Below are 21,003 nucleotides of genomic sequence, written 5' to 3' on the forward strand. Positions count from 1 at the left end.
GAGAGAGCGTTACACAAACGAGAAGGTTGAGATATTTTTTAACATGTATATGAATTGTCTAATTCAAAATTGATTATCCTGAATCTAATTGTCTGGTTTTGAAATTTTATGCCCTGATGTAATATCTTTGTCAAACTGAAGGCCGAGGAAGGGGGGAGACCTCTCATAATTTGTAAGTGAGAGATACTGGCGACCATCATTTTTGGATTGACTGAAATTTTGCGCCCTGTCGTATTGTCACTAAGATACTTCCAATCAACACCAGTTTTTTTGCCAGATCAGACATGCAGCGTACAAATACCTTACCTACTTCGAAAGCATTGTAATTCCATATACTGGCATATCAGACACTTTACCCCTTTACAACAAAAAAGAATTACTCTTCTAACACACAAAATACCGGCTTGCTTGATAAAATGATCACCTGTTATAAAATATCTAACTCTGGGGTAGGTTGAGTGATTGTTTTGATTAATAATGTCCCGTTTCAGCACAAAGACCATATAAAACGTGATTCCACAACTTAATGTGAAATCCTGACGGAGTTGGTGGCGTTGGTCTTGTAATTCAACTCCCTTGGAGGCGACACAGTTTGGTGAGGAATGACCTGTACCGTGAACGTTAATCTTGCGTGATAGTCTGTGCAGTGTGCGCCTGCCAATTGTGCCGGATTCAGCTTCAGTCTTGATTAGGAGCTCACAATAATAGTAGCTCCCATCCTTCACACATCCATTGCTGCATAAGGGCGCAAAACTCAGACTTCACGACAGATCAAAATCACCACTGGGGATTAAATTCTGTCTAGTGCATCAAAGGAGTTTCCTAAGTTTAAAGTGTGGATTCAGGTTAAATTTTTTGTAATAAAAATATTTCATAGTTTACAATTTGTAAATATATTCCGTTTAGCATGTTCTATAGTTAATCAAAACATAATGCGTATTAGTTAATTAAACTCCATATGTTTAATTAACGTTGATCCGAAAACGTTGATCCGTTAAAACCATGTTTAAATTTCTAGATTATATCCAACATACTTCTTTTAACGTTCTTCAGTATATAATGTGCTTACATTCACTAGACATTAACCTCACTAAAAGGGAGAAAAAATGATTAAAATTACGAGCAGAAAGTCAGTTCGTCTTTGTTTAAATTTCAACGTGTGTGTGACTAGTATAAAGCCTCGCGGATCAAAGTAATGTAGGCTGCGATGGATTTTTTAAACATTAAATTTTGTGTTGCAATTGAAATACATAAAAGTACTATCTGAGCAGGTTAAATCAGTAAAGCACAATCTTATTACTCAGTCAGTATCTGGTATGTCAGTAAGATAATATTAGTTCAGACCACCGACTTATAGCAAATTATTTACCATAATTATTTTATTATATATTGTTCAGTGAAACTTTCGTTGGATACGACACACATGTTCTTGTATATTAATATATACATTCGTTAAAAGAGCCACCAATCTCGTTAATTAAATGCATAAAAAAGTATGCTTCATTTGCTTACTATGGCTTCAGAATCACAAAGGACGGGTAAGAAAAGTAAAAAGGAGACTGGTAAATTTAAGAGGTTCGTTCTGTCACTAAATCGTAAATAAAAGGAGAGAGAAAATTGTTGAACATGAACTGCGATGAGTTAGCCAACAACCCTATGTCTGAGAAGAAAATTAGATAAGTAACGACATCATACTTCCACGCCATTTCCTCAATTATTTACAATATGCTAAAATTACTGTTCGTATTTTTGTTAAAAATGTCAAGGATGATGTGCCACTTTAAGTGAATTAACCATAATCTGGATTTAGCGATGACTTTCTTGTTATATGAGAAGATTGGAATCACATACACAGAGGCTCTCTTCCAGATAATTTTGTCCGGGGAGGAGCACAGGGAAGGGAGGCAAAGTTAAAATGTGAAGGGCTCCACTTGAACATTATTTGCTAAAGAACATGGCCTGCACAAAAGAGTCGTGTAATCACAATTTAATTTATCTTAGTTCGGAGGTCGGGGAGTAAGTATGCCTGGAAGAAACATTGCATTTACATAGAAACAAATATTAGTGTATACGAGTATTATATTTTAAAAGTTCATACTTATATTAAAAAAAAAAAAAAAAAAAAAAAAAATGAAAATACTCGTATATGAAAATTGGTATGTCATCGATGATTACTTTTCACAAAAGTAGAAGCATTAATTTTGGCATTTTTTAAGTGTGTAAAGAAAATATAGCTATGATTTTGTTCTCTGTTTTTCAATACACGTCGTGCTCTGGTTTATTCATTGTAGTTTTGTTCAAGGATTTTTCAAGATATTTGCTTACTTTTCAATGCACTCACTTGAAAAGAACTCTTAAGCAATTCTTTTATTCTCTTTCCTCTTCTCCCCTTCTCTTTTGAATCTAAAGAAAGTAGTGGTAAGCTACTGAATTATGTCTGCTTGTAAGACTGAAAACAGGATGGAATAGTGAGAAATGTGTTTTTATAATGTATTTTACAAGTGAGCTCGTACAAGTGAGGCTCGTCCTTTGCTCAGAATATCTGATTTGGCCCTATTTGAGTTTTACATTTGCTACATTACAAATAGCTGTTAACCATTAAGAAAATATTAATAATTTAATCATTAAATTATTCTAATTCTCTTGCTGCATTTTCAACATGTTTGAATTTTGAATTACTGCTCTGAGTAAATAATATATTATCTTTATCTGTTTTTACTTCTTTGTTAGAATTACCTACCGTACCTGTGGATTTAATTATGTTGGCACTGGAAGATCATCGAGTGACTCATCGTTCCCGAACCCAGCCGTGGTATTTAGCTGCTGCTGCATGGGCCAATGATAATCGAGCGCCAGTACTTGCTCTTGATCCCCCACCTTCTGGTACAAGTATTGAAACTAAATTCTCTTTGGTTCCTGTACTACCTCTTTCCTATGGGCCTGAGAACGGAAAAATATACCTCTGCAATTTGAGTTTCCCCACTGATATTTTTAAAGAAGTTGGAATCAAGTATAATTCTCCTTTTGGACCAAAATTTGTAATACCACTTCATCCAAATGATACTTAAAGTGTCCATCGTGTACGACATAAGTAAATTGTCTGGATACATTGAAGTACAGTTTTCTCTTTAACGATGTCTAACGGGATAGTATGTTTACGCATGTCACCCAGTGTCAGTTTTATTTTCTTTATAGGAGACTAATGGTTATGTGACACAAAAGCGTGCTGAAAATATTTATTTATTTATTTATATATGTATGTATATATGTTTTTGACCACAACTCATCGAAGAGACTTAAGTATGAAGGTTGTTTCTGGATATATATATATATATAAAATCCAAAACAGTCAGTTAAATGTATTACACGTTAAAGGAGGAAAAAAACGAACAAGTCGATTTGATAGAAGTCCGATTCTAGCACTTCTACTATTGAAAGTAAATAAATTAATTTTGTACTACTGTGTGAGTTATTTAGGTATGAGTGAGAATAAGAGAAGTACATGTATGAGTAATTGAGTTGCATGACTTTACATGATGTTACACTGAAACCTTTCATATACGCTATAGGAAATTGCGTGCGAGTTAATATATTTCTGTTTTTGTTTAATGTAATGTTTGTTTAATATTAAGTATAGTACTTTGATATTAAGGAACGCACGCTGAGAAAAGAACCATGACTTGACGTTAAATAAAAATCTAGAATAAAATATATATAGAAAGAGAAGATAGCAATGTATGTTGAAATTAACAAGGTGCATTCTTGCATGCGTGTGTGTGTTTTTCTTCGTGACGAGCTTAGTATGAAAGAAGACACAAAAATTAGTCATTCCAAAATATTTGATCATATTCTTATTGGAATGATTACAATATTTTTGTATACATATACATATATACTATTATACAATGAAAAAAAGACTTATAATTTCTACAACAACAGGTTTGAACATAGAAAGTTGATGAAAAAGAAGAGATGTTACCAAGTTGGAATATTTTCATATACTTCCGTAAGTTTCAAAAGTACACTACTCTGAATATTAATACTGCACACGATTCTTTTGCATTGAAAAGTGTTTTACAAGAATACAAACGTTTTATTTCTTAAACCTATTAATAATTTCAGGAATGTTGGTTTTATTAATAGAGTTACAGGTCGTTTCGCATTGTCTATTTTACAGTAACAAAGTATTCTGTTACACTCGGAGGCTTTGTGTAATTATTGTTCGTATTTTGAATAACGTATATTAGAAGAAGAAAAAAAAATTGTGGCAAATTGTTTACAGAAAAGAATGAACTGTCGTTTGATATTACTTCAGTTCTATTTATTTTCATTTTTTTTTTTTTTTAAAAAGAAAACGGATGGTCCGCAGTTGTTCCTGTGAATCATTCTTCAATTTGATTTTGTTTTTATCATCTTCTCATAATGAAATAATTATTTTTTTCTCAAGTTCTCTTCGTTTTCGTCATATTAAATATAGTTTTATACATCTATCATTAAACGTAATTTGATGATGTGTACACTGTAGAAAGTTACATAAATATGTATGAGTAATTGTTTGTTTCTTTAGCTAAATTAGATTTACTTAAAAAAGAATATAATAAATATATGGTTTGCGGTTACAACTATATTATTATCTTACTTTCATTACCTTTAGGTAATATTTGTTAGGAAATTAGAGTGAGACTTCTATGCAGTACTTTAAATAAACATGTTAGAAGTTTCATTAATTTTTCCTCTTCGTAAATCTGCAAGTGAGCGATACTATGATTCTCTTTATTTCTGAATTATCACTTTTTTTTTCCTTCTTTTATGTCTTGAAGTTAATTATTTTGTTGTACTTTTAATCGTTGCAAATAAAATATAGAAGTGTTCTCTTCAGCAAGTTTGGGGATATGGAACTAGGTAAAGGCATGAATGGATTCAAAATTTGTTTTTGATCAGGATATTATCTTCTATCCACTTGAGATTAATGTTGCTAAATAATCCTGAATTTGTTTGCCATTTAAAAAACAAAACTCAGTTGTTCACCTCTTCAGCCTTGATTTGCAAATCAATGTAGTTTGAATCACGTAAAAATTCAACATTCTAATAAGTTTAAAGAAATTTACTATAAAGTTTCAAACTAAAAAGAAATATCCCAGCAGCCAACTTTCTAATGTAGTACGCAAATCGTACAAACTGTTATTATCGTTAAAATGATAAAATATTATAACTAATGTTTATATATACTTACCAGAAAGAGAGAAAACGAGATAAAAGTATAACAACATAACACAATTCGACAAAAATATATACAAAAATGATTTTTATACATAAATAGTGGAAACTATTTTGTTGGTGGTAATTTTTTTTGTAATATCTCGAATATTTGCATAATTATGAAGAGACAATTGGTCAAAAACTTCAGTACAAATTTCATTGTGTGCATGGTAGCATAAGAATAGTTTAAGAATTCTGCATTTCTAGTTTAAGAATTTTTTAAATGATTCCTTAATCTATGATCTTAGTACCACTCCATAAATTAATGCTTTAGTTTAAACTTGAAATAAATAAATAAAATAACCAAAAAATAAATACCACATAATGAAATACAATGTCGAAATTGGTTGTAATGTTCATATTAATGATGGAAATAAAGTTTGTATATTTAGTGTTCTACGTCCGACCTGGAATGTGAACATCTCATAGTAACACAGCATCAAGAGTTGAGAATGAAAATATGCTCGACTTATTTCAATATCAAGATAATTAGCTCACCATTGATTGATATATCTCCGCAATTGCTGAACGTTCAATATACAAATTACATGTACGCTTTAGCTCATTTAATATAAGATAAATGGAAACTTTAAAAGGTAAAGAAATGGAAGGTGCTAAAAATGTTCACAAGAAAAAAAGAAAGAAAGAAAGAAAAAGAGCAGTGAGAAATACATATATAAAATCGTGTTTTTATTAGAATAGTTAATATTCTCCGGTGTGTGACTCAGATTTCAAGGAACTACGCACACACATTTTGTACCTTTCTGAGAACCTAGTTGTTCATGTATAGGAGTTTCGTACTTTTCTCCGTCCTTTTGTAATATAATAATTTTCGAAGTAATAGTTCTTTAAAAATTTAGAAGTATTTATAATGTATCAGTACCTTTCTTTGAAGAATCTGAAACAGATTAGTTACTTCGCTGGAATTTTATGCATTGAAAATTTGGAACATAGTATCCTGTCGTTGCTAGAATACAAACTCTCTTCTAGGATAAGGTAAGAGCTGAGTACCGTACAGGCGTTCTGATATAATCTGTTCCACATAAAATATTACAATGTACATGTATACGTACTCATGTGTGTATATATATATGAAGGAGAGAAACGAAAAAGAATTCTCTCTGTATAAACTCAGTATGAATGCTTCCATTTTGTTTATTATGGTCTTCCGTATAGTTAAAAGCTGTTGGTTTATTTTTCTTTTTCTTTTCTTTTTTTTTTTTCTAATAAAGTTTAGAAGAGTACAGATAGGAGTATTCTAGTGTAAACATTCATTTTTTCAATATTTGTTTTCTTGGAAAAATGCTTCAAAGTAGTTCTAACGTTTCTTGTATTATTTTCTGATCAATAAAGTCTGACTGGTAATATTAAGTGGTTGCTGTATTTACTAATATGTTAGTTGATTTGTTACATATATGAGAATGCATACGTAGGGTATTATTTGTGTGAAAATTAAATAAATCTACTTGCAGTGTACAGTCTTTTAAAAGGAAAAGCCACCCATCTGTTTGAAAAGACCTGCGATTCTACAATTTGAAATTCAAATAAAAGGCCATTTTCTTTGGCCAATTGAGATCTTTATATAGAGCCAAAGTATTTTAGTACGTGTTTAAACTATAAAATTATTATCACATCACAGAAAGTTCATGGATAGAACCAACGATTATATATACAAATATTTCTTACAATATATTTTAGAATCTGAATCGAGATTTTTTTACATTCCTGATTACATTTTCTACAAACACGATACATTGTATCCATTATTTCGTAAAAGAAGAAATTAATAATAATGATGATGTCGGTCTTAAGTTAAAGGTCTAAACAAGTTTCTGCTGAGTTTGTAAGTAAGGAGTTGTAACGAGTAAAATTTGGTTGATAAAATCAGAATAATTAAGTATGCTTTCTAACGTAACTTTCACATACATATACAGTTACCAGTATTTTCCAGTTGCTTACTGGAATTTATTATTATTTCTTCATTAGTCTTGTAATAAAACATTGTAATAAATGTAACCAGTAACCAGTGAGAGACATGCTTCTTAGCAGAGAGGTCCCAAGTTCGAATCTCATGTTCAATATGTGAATAAACGTTTCCATAGCTTTTCGTCAACTCCGCCAAATAAATATTGAAATAACAGATTTAAATACATTATGGAATTTTGATTACTCTTCTGCAGTTAAATTGTATATTTTTCGCACACATTCTGGCGGATTCCCCATTTATATATTACTAGCTGTCAATCAGATCAAGTTTTCGATTAGAGCTCCTTCGTGGCTAAGCGGTTAGCGTACGCACCTTTGACGTAGGAGACGCGGGTTCGATTCCCGGCGGAGCTCATGTGGTTCGGATTTCACATTAATCAGTAGGTCCACGTCTCATATAGCCTCGCTGCTGAACGGGACGTTAAACTCACAATCAACTCAACTCAACTCAACTCAGCCAGTTTTCGATTTTAAAAAAAAGAAGTTTTGAGGGACTGACCTTGCCGATCCAAATCAGATTAGATCGGGAGTAAATGCATCAGCAGGTCTTGAGCCTAAAAAGCACAGAAGTCACAGAACGTATAAAGTATGAAATGAATGAACGTACTCTTTCATCAATACAGAGTAAGACACTTAATTGAGAAATTAATAACAAAAACAGTTTTCCTGAAAATATCTTTCAAGCATTTGTCACTCCGGTGTAGTTGGAGGGCGCATCGACTTTCAAGCAAATATCAATTCACAGTATAGATTATTCCCCACTACACTATTTCGCCTCCAAGAAAGCTGAATTACAGGACCAAGCTACCGCTCCAGCTATATTCCATATTGTTTCATAGATGCTTCAATAACTTTTATTTTAAGGGTTAAAGGAATAACTAACTAAATGTTATATCTTACGCAAATTTATAATATTATTTACTAAATGTGTCATCATTGATGTTATTTATTAACGAATTATATGACAGGGCATAAATCTGGAACAGAGATGTAAAGTACGAAGAATGATACACTATGTGATCAAAAGTATCCAGACACCTGGCTGAAAATGACTTACAAGTTCGTGGCGCGCTCCATCGGTACTGCTGGAATTCAATATGGTGTTGGCTCATCCTTAGCCTTGATGACAGCTTCCACTCTCGCGGACATACTTTCAATCAGGTGCTGGGAGGTTTCTTGGAGAATTGCAGCCCTTTCTTCACGGAGTGCTGAACTGAGGAGAGGTATCGATATAGGTCGGTGAGGCCTGGCACGAAGTCGGCCTTCCAAAACATCCCAAAGGTGTTCTGTAGGATTCAAGCCAGGATTCTGTGCAGGTCAGTCCATTACAGGGATGTTATGGTCGTGTAACCACTCCGCCAGAGGCCGTGCAGTATGAACAGGTGCTCGATCGTGTTGAAAGATGCAATTGCCATCCCCGAATTGCTCTGCAACAGTGGGAAGCAAGAATGTGCTTAAAACATCAATGTAAGCCTGCGCTGTGAGAGTGCCACGCAAAACAACAAGGGGTGCAAGCCCCCTCCAAGAAAAACACGACTACAGCATAACACCACCACCTCCGAATTTTACTGTTGGCACTACACACACTGACAGATGACGTTCACCGGGCATTCGCCATACCCACACCCAGCCATCGGATCGTCACATTGTGTACCGTGATTCGTCACTCCACACAACGTTTTTCCACTGTTCAATCGTCGAATATTTACGCTCCTTACACCAAGCGAGGCGTCGTTTGACATTTACCTGCGTGATGTGTGGCTTATGAGCAGCCGCTCGACCATGAAATCCAAGTTTTCTCACCTCACGCGTAACTGTCATAGTACTTGGAATGGATCCTGATGCAGTTTGGAATTCCTGTGTAATGGTCTGGATAGATGCCTGCCTATTACACTTTACGACCGTCTTCAACTATTGGTGGTCTCTGTCAGTTAACAGACGAGATCGGCCTGTAGGCCTACACTTTTGTGCTGCACGTGTCCCTTCACGTTTCCACTTCACAATCACATCAGACACAGTTGACCTAGGGATGTTTACGAGTGTGGAAATCTCGCGTACAGACTTCTGACACAATTGACACCCAATCACCTGATCACGTTCGAAGTCCGTGAGTTCCGCGGAGCGCCCCATTCTGCTTTCTCATGATGTCTAATGACTACTGAGGTCGCTGATAATGAGTGCCTGGCAGTAGGTGGCAGCACAATTCACCTAATATGAAAATCTCATGTTTTGGGGGGTGTCCGGATACTTTTGATCACATAGTGTACGTGTATAACTAGAACCTATTAATCCTGGATCAATAACAAGCGCTCTTTTGTGCTTTACAATACGCTTCTACAAAAAATAAAAAGTCTACGAGAAAAGGTTAAAGGGTCTAGTCTTGAAAGGCTGTCGCGAATTTGGAGTCCCCTCACGGAAAGAGTATCTCGTTGTATTGAAAGAGCTTTGTCTTGTCATGAAACTGTTCTCTTGTCTTGTCCGTGAGCAACATTACTTATCAGAATTAGGAGTGAACCAAACCAATCGTAGAGCTTTTTTTTAGTAGCCTCTGCAATATAACAACTTACCATGGGCGGAGATATAGGGGGAGCATCTGGGCATTGCCCCCCTAAATTTTTGACAAAAAATGTCACGTATAAGATGATCACCTACTAAGACCTGGTCCACAGGTCCGAGACGGACCAAAACATCTGTCCCCAGCCGACAATTCCTAATTCCACCCATGCTACTGACACAATGATCTTGGAAGTAATGCTGATTCATATGATGATATCGCAACGCTATTCACACACTGAAACTGAAAATATTATTTCGCATTTTGTGTTATCTTCTATTGCTAAACTCACAGAATATGTCCACTTTCTTGTGTTTGTTACTCCATAAGCTTCCGTTAGCCTAATAGCTCTGGGAATTATTTTGCCGAGACAACCAGCATTTCTTAAAGTGTTTTAAAGGAGATACTGGAACGTGATAACCCTTCTATTATTTAGTTTTCACATAATCCCATTAAGTACTGCCGAAATGATTTATTTTTCCGGTAATGTACTGCAGCGAAACCAATGACAAATGAGAGACATAGATTCAATTCTCTGCTAGTTGAAGGATCTGTTTATCATGTATTTATACAGTCCACAGAAAAAAAAAAAAAAAAAACTCAACATGATCATGTAAGTTTATTGTGAAACTAAGTAGTATGCTTTTAATTTGTACAGGGAAAGACTTACCGCCTTAACGGTACTTGTTATTGACTTGTTAATGTATTTATCTTAATTACTATAATATATAGAAAGTGTGTAACGTTAAGTGGTACATGAGAAGAAAGTATGTCATGATTTCTAAACGGTTTGAGTGTTTTCCTAGAAAAGTTGAATGACCTTTGGTGTGTCCACGCACGAGCATGGCCCCTATGGTTTGAGAATCTTTTATTTATTCGTATCTTTTTAATTCGCTCGTAATTTACTCGATGAACAATCTCTGATTGTGATGTAATAAAATTAAAATACTTGATGTTGAAATATGCCCCTGTGCAGGACCCATCCAGAATCCCTTCATGACCTTGTCCTTATTTATGTGTTGGTTTGTGTTCTGTATTGCTCAGGGCCTTTTTTTAAAAATGTTGTCAGAAGAGTGCCCCTGTGTAGGGACCATGGTACATGACTCCTGGTTTTCCAGGGGCCTCGTAAAGCCCCTGCCCCCTCAAAAATATGCTGCCCTGAACACTGTGTGAACGTAATAATTATTTGTTTTTTCGCTTTGACACAAAGCTCCTTGTTAAAGTGTTTCCTGACTTTCCAGCTTCGATCCTAGGTAGTGTATAAAATTAGTTGTTAAAACATGGTCCCTGTAGCCCCTCTGTAGGGACCTTCCAGGACTCCTTCAGGACCTTGTCCTTATTTATGTATTGGTTTGTATCTTTTAATCCCTCGTAATGATTTTTAATTGGACCGTTTGCCAAGGTATACTCATTGTTAAATACGTGTAAGCGTATAAAAAGCTCGTTGGTAAAATGGTTATGAGAAGAGTGCATCTGTGTAGGACCCCATCCAGGACCCCTCCAATGGTTCCAGGGCCCTTTTGGGTCTTCAAATGACTCCCTGGCTTTCCAGGACCCCATATGTGAAAGCCCTGCACATTAACATTTTAACCAGCTTGTAATTTTAATAGTTTGTATGCTAATGTGTACTCGAACACTGAATGATTGGGATTATAAACATTTTAACTCCCTCACAATTATTCGAACAGTTTATATTTGTGTACTAAAAGCAGGAAACGAACCCGGGACCCCCTATGTGAAAGCCCTGTACAGTAACATTTTTCCATCTCCTTTCCTATGAAAAATCGGATTAGAAGTCGTCGTTAATAATCTGAAACACGTTGGGATTTTGTGAGGTGTAGTGGATTGGTAGGGTTGAAATCTTTATTTATTTATTACTTTTTATGCATAGGCATACTCTTGTTTAAAATGTTTGATACTGGTTCATATCTGTTAATAAGTGAGGAAATGAGAAGTGTTATTATTTTTAGCATTTCAGGTTGTATTGTTACCATCTTAACGCTCTGATAATGTACCCATACATATTTTACTTGGTTTTCGATTTTACAGCGTGTGCGTGGGTTTTCTCGGGTTCTCTCGTTTCTACCACTTTCTTCATTCCACCATTTCATTCACTTCTCAATCATCACCGTCTCCTTTAGCCTAGCCGGCATAATCGTGGGACATAAAACTTAAAAAGATTTCATTTTCGATTTTCGACTTTATATTATGAAATGATTGTATTAATAAGTAAACACCCATTCAATTACCAACCCTACCATCCCTTGCAATTCCAGCATTATGGCTCAAGCCCGAGTGGCATAAATAAGGAAAATAAAGAGTACAACTGTTCAACAAAATTCCCACTATAATAACACGTGTTACTTACCTCACCAATACAGGCAAATATAATTAAGTGTTTTAAAATACGTACCGTACTGTTATTATCAAAGTTCTAATTTATTATTTAGACACATTTAGATACACTCTATACTTCCGTGTGCGGGGGTTGATTGTGGAAGACGGAACACCAACATTCACCTGTACTTGAGCGTGGTGGGGGAAAAACTTCTTCTTTTTCCTATCAGGTTACGTGAAACAACGTATAGCTTCTGTGTAATTTCTTGACACTATCACAATAAGTCTAGGGATGCGCACCAGTCGAGACATGTCTCGAATTCGAATCGAGGCACACTTTGTAAAATTCGAGACGAGTCGAGACAAAACGCATTTCTCGACTCGACTCGAACATCTCGAAAATCTTTCTATAATTTTATATATTATTTTGAAGGAAGTATTCACTCAGAAACACTCGGCACGAAAATTTCGGAAGCTGCAGTATTTATCGGGTGTTCGAAGAGTGCTGTGGTGAGTGTCTTCAACAAGTGGCGAAACCAAGGGGAAACGACGTCCAAACGTCGATGGGTTGTGCGCCCTCTACCTCATTACAGATGTCGGACGTCGTACGCGGTTCAGACTGGTAAAACAGGCAGAGAACTGGGGCGGAACAAACATCAGACTTTAATGCTGGGCAAAGTACAAGTGTGTCTCAACGCACAGTGCACCGAATACTCCTAATGATGGGCCCCGCTGCCGATGAACCATCTATGTGCGAATATTAACACCACGACTTCGGCAACTACGACTGAAATGAACACGTGACCATCGCCACTGGACCTTGGCGCAGTGACAGAGTGTTGCATTGTCTAATGAATCCCGATACTTTCTTCATCATGACGATGGGAAGGTGCGAATCTGTCGTGTTCCCAGGGAACAGGTCCTTGACGTGTGCACTGCGGGGCGGAGACAAGCTGGCTGCGGCTTAATTGTGCTCTGAGGAACATTCACGAGAACATCCATGTGTCTGGTGAGCTCGAGCAAAGGACCATGATGGCCGAGGCGTATCGCACAGTTCTTGCAGACTACGTACACCCCTTCATGACGACCATGTTTCCCAACGAATGAGACATTTTTCGACAAGATAATGCACCATGTCACAAGGCCAGGAGTGTGATGGAGTGGTTTAAGGATCACAGGGGCGAGTTCCAAGTGATGTTCTGGCCCCCCAACTCGAACCCAATCGAACACATCTGAGATGTGATTAAATGTGATGTTAGAACGCATTACCCCTCCCCGGAATATAGGTAATTAGGTGACCCGTGTGTGCACATGTGGTGCCAAGTCTCTCCAGCGACCTACCAAGGATCATTGCGTCCATGCCAAGACGCGTCGCCGTTGTTATCCGTGCCAAATGTGGACATACTGACAATTAGGTAGGTAGTCATAATGGTCTAGCTGGTGTGTGCGTATATTTTAATTAGTATATTTCGTATCGACTCGAATTTCGAGATGTCTCTTCTCGAATTCGAGTCGAGTCGAGACACGACTCGAGACAACATTTTCTAGAGACAAGTCAAGATCTCTACTAGACTCAACTCGTGCGCATCCCTAAATGAGTCCCATAGTTCTCGAACTATGGAGCTTCTAAGTTTATTATCCGTCGTTTTCGGAACCTTATAACGCTAACGAGGTGTTTTTTTGACCCATGCTTATTAGAACAGGAACGTATGTAATTGGTGGATCCTGGGGGTCCAGATCTTCCCCCTGAAATCCATACTTTTGTGAAAATCTAAAATAATTTAAGGAATTTTAAAATAAATTTATTATAATTTATCTTCATATTGAATTTGGGCCCCCAAAGCTTTGAACACCTCCTGAAATAAATTCCTACGCACGTGCAAGTACGGAGATTTGCTACATCTCCAAGAATATTAGGATATATTAGGATTCCCAGATTTTCTCAGAGAGAGAAAAAAGGAAGATATGCGATATTCGGAACTTACATATAACAAACATATGTATGGTTTAAGATCGTAGTGTAAGGCAGTTCTAATTGCAAACTGGGGCAGCTTCATTAAACATATTGCAACACTAAAACACTAAATAACATATTGCAATTCCCGGTGAGAGCTCATGCGGTTCGGGTCCAACGTTAAACTGTAGGTTCTTATTTCATATAATCTTGGTGCTGAAATGATAGCTAAACTCAAATTCAACCAAACAAGTATATTACGCAAAATTATGGCGCCTTTTAATTTTATTTAATTTAAGAGATTTATCTCTTAACAGTTCCACTTGTTTCTTTCGTCTACAAAATCCCTGCAGGATATCGAAATTCACAACCATTTGGAGTTCTTTTATTAGTTTTCACTAGCTTCTGCCCCTCACATCAGTATATTACGACCAATCGAAACTGCGATATGATTGAGATGTTAGAAGACAGAGACTTAAGGCTAATATGCTAAAACCAAGCTAACTTTAAACAAAAGGTCCGGGCGACATTAGGTAAAAGATAAGAACTTAACCTGTTACAGAGCGGTTAGCGTAAGCGCCTATGGCATGGGAAACCTGGGTTTAATTCTCGGCGAGAGCTCATGTTCGGATCCCACGTTAAGCTGTGGGTCCACGTATCCTGTAGCCAAGCTGTTGTTGAAAGAGGCGCTAAACTCAAATCAAATCAAAATTTTAAAAATGAGCAGCGAGGCTGTATGAAACGTGGATTTACAATTTAACGTGTGATCCGAATCACATGAGCTCCCGCCGGGAAATGAACCCAGGTCTCCTACGTTAAAAGTACGTACACTAACTGTTTAGTCACTAGGTACCTCTAGCTTCGCTGCTAAAAGGGATGCGAAATTTAAAATCAAATCAAATCAACCTGTTGCATTTTCTCTCCAAACACTAAGTTATATCTTTGGGTTACGTTGTTAACAGCGTGTGAGAAATCAGTTTAAAATAAAAAAAAATCATTTTAAAAGTATTCAGGGTTATTATTTCTTTTATTTATTTAAAAATTGAAGAAATCGTTTTACAGAGAAAATAAAAACATATAATGTAACGCTGCAAAAATATGCAAAAACTTACGGGAAAAATTAAGATCTAGCAACCCCAGATCATTGGTAGCAATTTGAGCCAGATCGCCTGAAAGAGTCTTATTTTCTTTAGTTGCATGGTATTGAAATGCCGATGGAATTAACTAATAGACAGAAGAAAGTACTAAACTCTCTTAAGGTACAACCCAACAATAAGGACAATTTTCTGCCAGATTTATTTCGTTCAACTGGGTGATACGAGATCTAGTATCTGTAACTTCATGGACCGAGTTCGATACCTCTAAATTCAGGTAGAGCCTACTACCTCCTTAATTGCCTCATGATGCTGAATCAGCACTAGAAAAGTTTAGTGCTCCCATGGGGAGTAAAAGATCCTGCATACATAGCTTCCGTGCTTTAGCAATTCGACTAAGCACAAGGTTATCAATACTTTGAAAGTTAATCTAACTAATTTCTTTTATAATGCTTTCTATTCACATCCGCCGATGGTAAATTTTGTTGTATACGCTGGAAACAAAGAGCCCGAAAAGATTAAGAATACAGCACATAACTAATTTGCTGAAATCTTATGTAGGATACAGGGACGGCTTTAAGATTTTAATTTTGGGTAGGCCCGCTCCCTCGTTTATGGATGGGTACATATACACAACAGGTTGATTAATGACAGTAAGAAATAACTTTTACAGTGATTGGTGCTATTTGTTAAATAATTATCTACCATTAATATAAGTAGTGGAAAGGATAGGTTTGTGCCACCTGGCTTATCCGCTAAAGCCGCCACTGGTAGAGTAATATATAGAGCTACTGGGAAATAAGTTTCTAGAACATGATTGTAGAATAGTTATTTTGCGATGTTTTACAGTTCCAAATTCGGGATCATAAATGAATCATAGTGCATGCAAACAGAATTTAGTTTCAATATAATTGCACTAAAGGAGGCGGGTCCTGAGCTGAGTCTTAGCGAAGTCTGGCTAGCGCAGACGCACTGGATCTCTATGTATGAAAAAAACGAAAGAAAACATTTCTAGAAATTAAGAAAACAAAATACTCCTTGAGTTAGAACATTCCAAATCTAGTTTCTTATATATTAAAATAAGAAACGAGATGCATTTCAAAGCAATTATAAAGCCGATACATAGGAGGTCATTCTGTACCAGTTTTCAAAAAATTCTGCGTACAGGAACAAAACGCAAAAAATATGAAAAAAAAAAATCATTATAACCACTAAGCCAATTATCGAAAACTAATCCAAAATTTTGCGTTGGATTGACGCATACTGTTATGGAAGGTGCCCAATAGTAAAACATTACAATAAGTACCGAACAAAAACCCAAGAAAACCATACAAATATTCGAGGATTTGATACTGTAGGTCTGGCAGCCCTGAGGAACAATTCTTGGCACTGGCAGTAGTCAGTCAGTGTTTGCGATAAAACAGAAGAGGGACAACCTACGAAAAGAGGAATATCGGAAATGAAGGATATGTTACATTGATAAATTAATGTAAATTGTTGTGTTACAGTGTTTTGCATGGCAGGGCCAAGAGAATATGGATATTTTCCACAGTCTGGTTTGGATGGTCAGGTGAGTATTTTACGTTAACTGCGATGTTGCATAATTGTTAACTGAATGAATGATCAGGAAGTAAAGCTAATTAGTGCAAATGTCATGTTGCAAATTAATTGATTACTTATTCAGGGATGTACTTACAATCAGACTTTAAGAATTGTAAACGTTACATAAAAAGTCGTATGACTTAGCAGTGGATAGACGTCAGGGAGATGTTTGACGTGTTTTTTTGATAAAATTTCCAAGTATTAGAATGAGTTTCGTAACTATTCCGAACAGAGGTAGTTCGAGCGTAATGTGTATGAAATTTCTGTTAAAACGAAATGTGTACATACTGTCATGAGAATTTGTCGTATTTTTTTAAAAAAGGAATTTTGTAATGGAATTTAGAGATGCTTAAATTGTTGATTTTTATGCCTTTCGTGTATGTCATAAACGTTTCACAGCAGTCATTTTGCTTCTTTTATAACATTTGTTATGAGGAATCGCTAAATTTTCACTAAATAGCTAATGTAATACGGCTTTATTACGGCGTGATTGATTTTGGGCAAGAGTAGTTAATTCTTGTTAAGCGGTTATGTCGCCAATAGCTTCATGGAAGACAATTCAGGGGCGTTGTTAGGTCAGTGGTGTATTCTCTTCTCTGGTGCGTGTAGGATTCTTAGTTCGACCCCAGTTCCCGCCAAGTGAACTTCGTGGTGGACAGACAACATGGGCATGGGGTTTTTTCGGGTTTCTCTCGTTTCATCCCACTTCTGTTATTTCACCATTATGATACATCTTATCAAAGTATCGGTACATAAAGGTGGGACATTAAGAAAATAAATAGAATGATAAAGCTCCCTCATTGCTAAGCGGTTATTGTATGCGCCTTTGGGTGGGAGACCCGGGTTCTATTCCCGGCTATTATTCGAATTCCACGTTAAGCTGTAGGTCACGTCTCATATAGCCTCACTGCTAAAAGAGACGTTAAACTCAGAATCAAATCAAAAAGAAAGAAAGAAAATACCTACAAACTATCTGGTCTGTAATGAAGTCTGGACGTCAGTTTCGTACTGGAATATGCCATAAAAGCTAATCTAAAGATACACAAACCAAATGCTAGGTACAGGGGCGGATCCAGGACGGACTTCTGGGGGGGGGGCGGTCGGCGGTAATACTGCTACTTTTAAGAGCTCCAAACTTGTTATGGATGGGTTTATTTATATATAAAATAAGAAAGTTTTCTTCACCAACATATAAAACTCAGAATCGAAATGTCACATTCATCACGTTTAACTATCATTTTTGAATTTTCTTATACTATAATGTCTGAGGTCAACATGCCTCCACTCAGAATAATACAAGCAACGCCCTGCTTCTAACACTTGAAAATTCCACATTACCAGTACGGTATACGTCTTTTGTGAGCGTAAATTTTATAAAAAATAAGCAATTCATCTCTTCTTTCTTGTAAATTTTACGTATTTACCTTTCTGGACCTACCCTCCGGCTTTTAACGTTAGGCTTATAATGATAATGAAAGAATACTTTGCTTACCTTTCTCACAATTGTCATCTCATATAAAGTCATACCTCACACCACAGTCAGTAGGGATTGAAGGATTCTATAATCCCTAACAGAAGTAGTAGCTAGAAAGTATTGAGAACGTCATACATATATAAAATGATCACTGGGCATCAAAGTACAAGTAGGTCTTACGTAAAAACTCAAGAATTTGGATTTATTTTTCCATTTTCTAAATCGTTTGGATTGTACTTCTGTTGGTGACAGTGAAATTTCTCTTCCCTCCCCCTTCTCTGATCGACACAGCGCTTTTAGCCTTCATTGGCAACTCTAGGTAGTAGTCACCAAATTACAACTGTGTTGGGAAGACGAGAGACTAATAAATCATTCAAGGTTGCCACGATGGTTCGATCCCAGCTCGCGCCGTGTGAACTTTGTGGTGGACAAACACCGTGCTCGTGGGTTTTCTCGGGATTCTCCCGTTTCCTCCCACTTACTTCATTCCACCATTTCACTCATTTCTCATTGTCACCGTCTCCTTTAGCCTAGCGGGCATAACCGTGGGACGTTAAACTTAAGGATTTCATTTCATTTCATTTTTTCAAGGTTGCCACGAGCACTTCAGTGAGAGAAAGATAGAGAGAGGTAAGTTCACAAAGCCAGGGTATGCTTACACAAACAAGAGCAATGGCATTACTTTCAACCATGTTGAAAAAAGTCATATTATATTAGCAGATGTTAAACGAAAGAAATCTTCCTTTTGCTCATACCCGCCTCTGCTAATTGTTTATTTCCTACGGAAGCGTCCTCGCGTGGATTCTGCTGCTTCGCCTTGCCTTGATTGGGATTAGATATAATACTAGCTTGTAGTGGACACCTAGCACATTTTGGTTAAAACGAGAACTATTTGCTACTTAATATTACCTGGTTCGTTAAATCAAATACTTGTGAGATTCCTTCGTTGGAAACCTCTTGATTACATATTCTCTCTGCTCAATTTTATATCTGTATATTTGAGGATCTTATAACAATAATGTGTTTATTTACATAATTATAATTACGATTTCTTCTTTTCTTTTATTATATTCGGGCGTTTGAGCAATAGGGAATTACATAAATTGTATATGTGAACTTTCTTAATACAATTTATGTAAAGAACCTCCTGACCTTATAATAACAATGATAGAAATGGACATTTTGGAATGCACCTCGTACATAAATAATTTATGGACATTGGCTTGTAACAATTTATGAAATACATGTAAACATAATATATTTGTTTTTTTTAATTAAGCTTTGATAAATATTTATTTTCCTTGTTTTAATATATTATTAATTTTCTATTTTATTAGATTAATTACCGTAGCTAAATTGATAAGTTTTTAATGTAAACATCCAACAAACATACATATTATTCGAGATTTCAAAAAGAAACATTCATTAGGTTTAAATGTAATAATTATTTTTAAGGAAAATTGCCTTAGAAAGACAATAAATACTTAAAAACTAAAATGATGTGATATTTAGAACATTAATTATTTATTGTCTTAAATATTTTACCATTACAGTAAAATTAAATAAATACATTCTAAAGAAACACATGCTGAATTGTTGACTGCGATTGACGAATTATTCATCAGTGCATCCACTTTTAAGCTTCACACGAGATATTCGTATTCAGAAACACATTCTGTTCTGCGGTATTGTTTTTGATTATTAGCATCCATCAGTTTCTTGTATCTTTCGAAGGAGACCATTTCATCAGTCCATCAATGTTACGCAACCAGAGGGATTTACCAGAATGTACGTCGTTATTACTTTTCACACTTTTAGCTATATCTTGTTTGTTACCTTCCCAGGGCTCATAGCGAGTCACTTTTTTAACTAAAAGTTACTTTTTTGTGAGGTAAAGTGACTTTCTCGTGTGATTTGTGTTTAGCATTGGCAGTTTTCTAAGAAAAATATTAAAAATAAATGGAAAACGGCAGAAACTTGTTACTCATTAGCTAGAGTCCGGATTTTTATGTAATATTAACCCCCTAAATATGTACATAAATATCTATCAAAAATCGCTTAAAAATGTAAGAAATAGGGTAAATGTGCCAGTAGTCGGCCATTTAAGGAGATTTTCAACTTTGTTAAAGTATAAAAAAATTCATTTTTTACTAATAAATTTTACTGCATATGTCATTACAAAGAGCAGAGTTTAAATTGTACGTTTGTGTAGCTAACATAGGAAATCTTTCATAAATAATTACACAGGTAAAAGAAAATACCAGAAACCCTAAAATAACCAGTAGTCGGCCTATGAAAACCAAAGGTCAGCCATTACTTTAACCAGTACTCAGCCACACTATAGAATTGACTTTTTAATGGAATTTAAGAAACCAATTTCCCAGTTATCAAATTAAGGGACAATTATATTGCACTCAGAGTTCCTACAGAGAAAAATTACGTGGAAAATCTACTGCGATATAGGAAAAAAGACTTCTTGTACTTACCATAGACTACGAAAAATGAGCCTCGGCCTAGACTGGCCTATTTGAAACTAATATATAGGCCTATTTATATTTACATTGATATTTATACTTAGCTATGACATTAATCCTTTAATGTGAAGTTCATTAAGGCACATTCAGGAGACACAAACACTTATTTAGTAGCTTCTCCGTACGATAATTCACTGAGGCACGTGCATTTCAAGTGTCACCAGTGATCACAAAAACCACATCCAATATACTTAAGTGTGTCGCCCTCA

General features: G+C 35.8%; 2 protein-coding genes across 11 annotated transcripts in view; both read left to right on the forward strand.

Moving 5' to 3' along the window:
• The window catches only part of Edc3 (Enhancer of mRNA-decapping protein 3), a 61,279-nt gene extending 54,649 nt beyond the window's left edge, over window positions 1-6,630 (forward strand). For all 4 annotated transcript variants that reach the window (XM_081748167.1, XM_081748171.1, XM_081748170.1 and 1 more), the window contains one exon: window positions 2,731-6,630. In XM_081748167.1, the coding sequence (XP_081604293.1) occupies window positions 2,731-3,068 (338 nt within the window). In that variant the 3' untranslated portion in view covers window positions 3,069-6,630. The remainder of the gene's footprint in view (window positions 1-2,730) is intronic.
• Window positions 6,631-16,544: 9,914 nt separating this feature from the next.
• The window catches only part of Nedd4 (E3 ubiquitin-protein ligase Nedd4), a 123,932-nt gene continuing 119,473 nt past the window's right edge, over window positions 16,545-21,003 (forward strand). For all 7 annotated transcript variants that reach the window (XM_081748175.1, XM_081748177.1, XM_081748181.1 and 4 more), the window contains exon 1: window positions 16,545-16,754. In XM_081748175.1, the coding sequence (XP_081604301.1) occupies window positions 16,701-16,754 (54 nt within the window). In that variant the 5' untranslated portion in view covers window positions 16,545-16,700. The remainder of the gene's footprint in view (window positions 16,755-21,003) is intronic.

This window comes from Thermobia domestica, chromosome 2 (genome assembly GCF_964235325.1).
Source record: "Thermobia domestica chromosome 2, izTheDome1.hap1.1, whole genome shotgun sequence".
NCBI lineage: Eukaryota > Metazoa > Arthropoda > Insecta > Zygentoma > Lepismatidae > Thermobia > Thermobia domestica.